General features: G+C 41.8%; 1 protein-coding gene across 1 annotated transcript in view; it reads left to right on the top strand.

The window, feature by feature from the left end:
• Positions 1-1,142: 1,142 nt before the first annotated feature.
• The window catches only part of LOC109865105 (melanopsin-A), a 31,376-nt gene continuing 26,518 nt past the window's right edge, over positions 1,143-6,000 (top strand). The window contains exon 1 of the mRNA XM_031799540.1: positions 1,143-1,381. Coding sequence (XP_031655400.1) covers positions 1,259-1,381 — 123 coding nt within the window. The 5' untranslated portion in view covers positions 1,143-1,258. The remainder of the gene's footprint in view (positions 1,382-6,000) is intronic.

The raw sequence follows: 6,000 nt of genomic DNA, 5'->3' as shown, positions 1-6,000 counted from the left end.
ACTCCCTACAGAGACAGAGGGAGGGAGGAGAGGGGTGGAGGAGGGAGACTAGTATTATTTATAATTGTGATTACTATTCCTTTCCCTCACAATTACTCTAGTTTAATTTAACTGACAGAGACAGCGGGGGGGGAGGGGGATTAAATTAATCACCACATTCTGTATCAGTGAATCACAAAACACCTCCTAGCCCATACCAACTCGCTCAGGGGCCCCTCTGTTGTCACCTGTTGCTGACTAAAATCAGAGTCAGAGAGTAACGATTCGGGACACACTGGTGGTTTGAATGATGTAATTCAAGTTTCACTTCTAAATAGGAATAAAACGTCATGAAATTCAAATGAACAAATCCCCCCCTGTCGTTTTACAATATATACACCTCAGTAACAGTTTAACATTTCATTTGGGAGGTATTTCATATTTGACATAAATCAAGTCTCAAAATCTGACATGAACAAATACATGTGGCATATAATTAGGGATGCTTAAATTGTGCTAACTCAAAAATGACCTCAAAAATAACATAATGCCTTATGGCAGGGTTACCCAACTCGGGGCCCAGAGGTGGTCTCATTTGGCCCCAAGTTTTCTGAGCAAAAATGTTTAATACAATTTATTTGTATTTTTTATTGTTGAACATAAAAGACTGTAAAAACACGAGGAAATCAGCTCCAAGTGATTTTAATTTAATAAATATGTTCCCAAGTATTCCCACACGTAATCGAGAGACACGTGGTTTGAAACAAGGTTTGAAATTATTATGTTTTAGTCAAATATTATATGTTTGGGCTTCTAGCGGTCAATTTGCAGTCTACAAATTATTTGTAATTTTGTATCCGGCCCCCCACCATCCACGCAACAAAAAAAATCGTCGCTCAGCTGAATCTAGTTAATTATCCCTGCCTTATGGGATTCCACTTCGCAGTTGGCTGGATAGAAGTGGCCATCGGAGGGTCTAGTCCTGACTCCCTACATCATTTTCACATTTTCACAGCTTTGGGACACTTCTTCACATGGCGGAGGCGCACGTGAACGTGTAAACAGAGAGGGGGAGAGGGTGAAAGAGAGTGAGAGAGCGTTAGTGAGTGAATGTGAGTGCTTTCTCACTCCTTGGTCTCAGTCTGTTCTGTGTGTATGGGAGACAGGGTCGTGATGCTGTGGCTAGAGGACTGAAGCAGAGCACTCTACTACTAACGGCGTTTCCCTCCTCCCTTTCTGTCTCTATCTCTCTAGATTTTGACTGACACACTTGGCAAGAATGAGCTCGCGCTCGCCAGTCAAGGCGGACAGCATCCCCACGCAAGACCCGTCTCTCGCGCCTTGGAACATCAGCTCTGTAAGCGCGCATCGCCTGATGGAGCTTCCGCCCGCGTCCACCTCAGTAAGTTAACGGCAGACACTACTTTGGCTGGATGACTGTTCAGTGATTTATTTCATCTAAGTTCTTCATCGTTTCTTTGGTTATTCTCTTTTAGGAGACCTGTCACTTGCCTAGCCCACATACATAAAATCCACGGGAGCCAAAATAGAGGGGTTGATGCGGGATGCCCCGTTCTCTGCGTGCACCGCTTTCCCGCTTGTATGTGGTGCGTTACAGTGTGTCCCATTGGGCAGCTCTGGAGATTGGCTAATTTATCGTTTTTTTGTTCATCTTCTATTTGTTTATTTTTCACGGGTGATGGTTATATTTGAAACTATCGTGATTTAAATAATCATTTTAGCCATTCAATGGTTCTTAGCAGTTCTTAAAGGGATGTATTTTCTATTTTAGTGATAATTCAAATGTTGGGTCGGGGTGGGTCAGTCGAATATTTAGGGGGGAGGTGGTGCTCGGGTGTTATTCCAGTTTATCTAATCGGATGTGTTATGCCATTACATGATAAATGTGACAATGGCCAGTTGTGGTGTCTTGTAAATACCTCAGGTATAGCCTTGTGCCAATGAACAACATAATAATAACGCCTAAGTGAAGTTAACAATAGATTATGGCTAACCAGAATACCCCCCCAAAAAACCTGTATTGTTCCTCAAAAGGATCTACAAAGAACCTTTGAGATTAATAGCACGTGTTTTTTAACATAATCATTCAAGTGATTCAATCAACTAGATAAATACTTAAGTTAAATGTATTGGCTTACCAAATAACATGCAGACAATTCATGACATTTATGCAAGTAGCTTATGTTTTGTTTTGTGAATGGCTCCAGCTTGACCCACATCTGGCAATCTTCATTCAGCTGCGCACCTGAATGAATGAACACCAGAGAGAGAGAGAGAGAGAGAGAGAGAGAGAGAGAGAGAGAGAGAGAGAGAGAGAGAGAGAGAGAGAGAGAGAGAGAGAGAGAGAGAGAGAGAGGGAGAGAGAGGGAGAGAGAGGGAGAGAGAGGGAGAGAGAGGGAGAGAGAGAGAGAGAGAGAGAGAGAGAGAGAGAGAGAGAGAGAGAGAGAGAGAGAGAGAGAGAGAGTGATGCCAGGAATCAGAGCCTAGGAATTATCCACGAGCGCACCATAGGCCAATATACGCTCAACAAAATGCTGGGTAAATAGTGGACAGAACACACACTGGGTTATTTTAAACTTTTTTAAACTAGGCTAATCAGTTAAGAACAAATGATTATTTACAATGACAGCGTACCAAGGAACAGCTGCCTTGTTCAGGGGCAGAATTACAGATTTTTACCTTGTCAACTCAGGGATTCAATCCAGCAACCTTTCGGTTACTGGCCCAACGCTCTAACCACTAAGCTACCTGCCACCCCTTAGTTGGGTTACTGATCCACCGGGTCAGATCAGAAGACCGGCGGTGTGGCTTAGTATAGGTTTGGCTTTTAGATCGTAATTCCGGTTCACCTGTTCTGTTGTATTGGCAACACATGTTAAGATTGAGAAGAGACACTTTTGTAGCTTAATGAGGATTACTCAAGTTAAGTTTCTCAATGACCAATCTGTGTTTTACAAATGATGCACATACACTACCGTTCAAAAGTCACTTAGAAATGTCCTTGTTTTTGAAAGAAAAGCACTTTTTTGTCCTTCAAATAACATCAAGTTGATCAGATACAGTGTATACATTGTTAATGTTGTAAATGACAACTGGCAGCTTCATTAAATAGTACGCAAAAAATAGCAGTCTCAACGTCAACAGTGAAGAGGTGACTCCGGGATGCTGGCCTTCTAGGCAGAGTTCCTCTGTCCAGTGTCTGTGTTCTTTTGCCCATCTTAATCTTTTCTTTTTATTGGCCAGTCTGAGATATGTTTTTTTCTTTTCAACTCTGCCTAGAAGGCCAGCATCCCTGAGTCGCCTCTTCACTGTTGACGTTAATAAGACTGGTGTTTTGCGGGTACTATTTAATGAAGCTGCCAGTTGAGGACTTGTGAGGTGTCTGTTTCTCAAACTAGACACTCTAATGTACTTGTCCTCTTGCTCAGTTGTGCACCGGGGCCTCCCACTCCTCTTTCTATTCTGGTTAGAGCCAATTTGCGCTGTTCTGTGAATGGAGTAGTACACAGCGTTGTACGAGATCTTCAGTTTCTTGGCAATTTCTCGCATGGAATAGCCTTCATTTCTCACAAGAATAGACTGATGAGTTTCAGAAGAAAGTGCTTCGATTTTGGCCATTTTGAGCCTTTAATCAAACCCACAAATTCTGATGCTCCAGATCCTCAACTAGTCTAAAGAAGGACAGTTTTATTGTTTCTTTAATCAGAACAAAAGTTTTCAGCTGTGCTAACATAATTGCAAAAGGGTTTTCTAATGATCAATTAGCCTTTTAAAATTATAAACTTGGATTAGCTAACACAACATGCCATTGGAACACAGGAGTGATGGTTGCTGATAATGGGCCTCTATGCCTATGTAGATATTCTTCAAAAGAATCAGCCATTTCCAGCTACAATAGTAATTTACAACATTAACAATGTCTACACTGTATTTCTGATGAATTTGATGTTATTTTAATGGACAAAATGTTTGCTTTTCTTTAAAAAATAAGGACATTTCTAAGTGACTCCAAACTTTTGAACGGTAGTGTATAATCAATCAATAATGAACCAAATTAATTATATTATATGCTACTTAACGTAAAGAAGTGGTGTTTTCCCTGTACAGTCTGGTCCACTATTGACAGTGTATGTGTGCCTGTGTGCGAAACCTGTGTTTGTACCCAAAAGCAAACAGCAAAATGACCTTGACAAAATCTATTAATCAACATCTCATGGAACGGTGGGGACTGTGAGGGGACACGCATACAAACACACTCGCACACTCTAACACAAACATATTTTTTTAGGGGTATTGTATGAATGCCGTTGTGTTCTGAATTTCTGTGACTGCCTTTGTCTATCAGTGTGTCAGTGTTTTGTGGACCCCAGGAAGATTAGTTACTGCTTCTGCAAAAGCTAATAGAAATCCTGATAAAATGAAAAGGCCTGCGGCTGAGTTCTTTATTGATGTACTGTAATACAATACAAGAACACTCATCTATCTACCAACTTCTACATAGTTAGTATGGACATGGCCTATTAACAGTCAGGGTTATGGGTTAATCCAGGTAATGCAGTCAGGGTCAGGTTTAAAACATGTTGTTTTTCATTTCATCAAATCAAATCAAATTGTATTGGTCACATACACATGGTTGTACGAGTGTAGCGAAATGCTTGTGCTTCTAGTTCTGACAGTGCAGTAATATCTAACAAGTAATCTAACAATTTCACAACGACTACTTTATACACACAAATGTAAAGGGATGAATAAGAATATGTACATATAAATATATGGATGAGCGATGGCCGTGCGGCATAGGCAAGATGCAGTAGATGGTATAGAGTACAGGATATACAGTGGGGCAAAAAAGTATTTAGTCAGCCACCAATTGTGTAAGTTCTCCCACTTAAAAAGATGAGAGAGGCCTGTAATTTTCATCATAGGTACACTTCAACTATGACAGACAAAATGAGAAAAAAAATCCAGAAAATCACATTGTAAGATTTTTAATGAATTTATTAGCACCAGAAACAAAATTGTAGACCTGCACCAGGCTGGGAAGACTGAATCTGCAATAGGTAAGCAGCTTGGTTTGAAGAAATCAACTGTGGGAGCAATTATTAGGAAATGGAAGACATACAAGGGCCCCAGTGTTGAGGATTAGCAGGGTGGAGATGTTGTTTCCTACCTTCAACACTTGGGGGCAGCCCGTCAGAAAGTCCAGGATCCAGTTGCACAGGGTGGGGTCGAGACCCAGGGTCGCGAGCTTAATGACGAGTTTGGAGAGTACTATGATGTTAAATGCTGAGCTGTAGTCAATGAACAGCATTCTTACGTAGGTATTACTCTTGTCCAGTTGGGCTAGGGCAGTGTGCAGTGTGATGGCTATTGCATCGTCAGTGGACCTATTGGGGCGGGATGCAAATTGAAGTGGGTCTAGGGTATCAGGTGGGATGGAGGTGATATGATCCTTGACTAGTCTGTCAAAGCACTTCATGATGAAAGAACTGATAGTCATTTAGTTCAGTTACCTTAGCTTTCTTGGGAACAAGAACAATGGTGGCCATCTTGATGTGGGGACAGCAGACTTGGAAAGGGATTTATTGAATATGTCCGTAAACACATCAGCCAGCTGGTCTGCATATGCTCTGAGGACGCGGCTAGGGATGCCATCTGGGCCGGCAGCCCTGCGAGGGTTAACACGTTTAAAGTTTTGACTCACGTTGACCATGGAGAAGGAGAGCCCACAGTCTTTGGTAGCGGGCCATGTTAGTGGCACTGTATTGTTCTCAAAGAAATTGTTTAATTTGTCTGGGGGCAATACTTCGATGTCCGCGACGGGGGGCTGGTTTTCTTTTTGTAATCCATGATTGACTGTAGACCCTGCCACATACGTCTCGTGTTTGAGCCATGGAATTGCGACTCTACTTTGTCTCTATACTATCGCATTGCTTGTTTGATTGCCTTACAGAGGGAATAGCTGAACTGTTTGTATTCGGTCATGTTTCCAGTCGCCTT

This window comes from Oncorhynchus kisutch, linkage group LG20 (assembly GCF_002021735.2).
Source record: "Oncorhynchus kisutch isolate 150728-3 linkage group LG20, Okis_V2, whole genome shotgun sequence".
Lineage (NCBI taxonomy): Eukaryota > Metazoa > Chordata > Actinopteri > Salmoniformes > Salmonidae > Oncorhynchus > Oncorhynchus kisutch.
The sequence above is the reverse complement of the archived record's forward strand: the minus strand, read 5'-3'. Positions and strand labels throughout refer to the sequence as shown.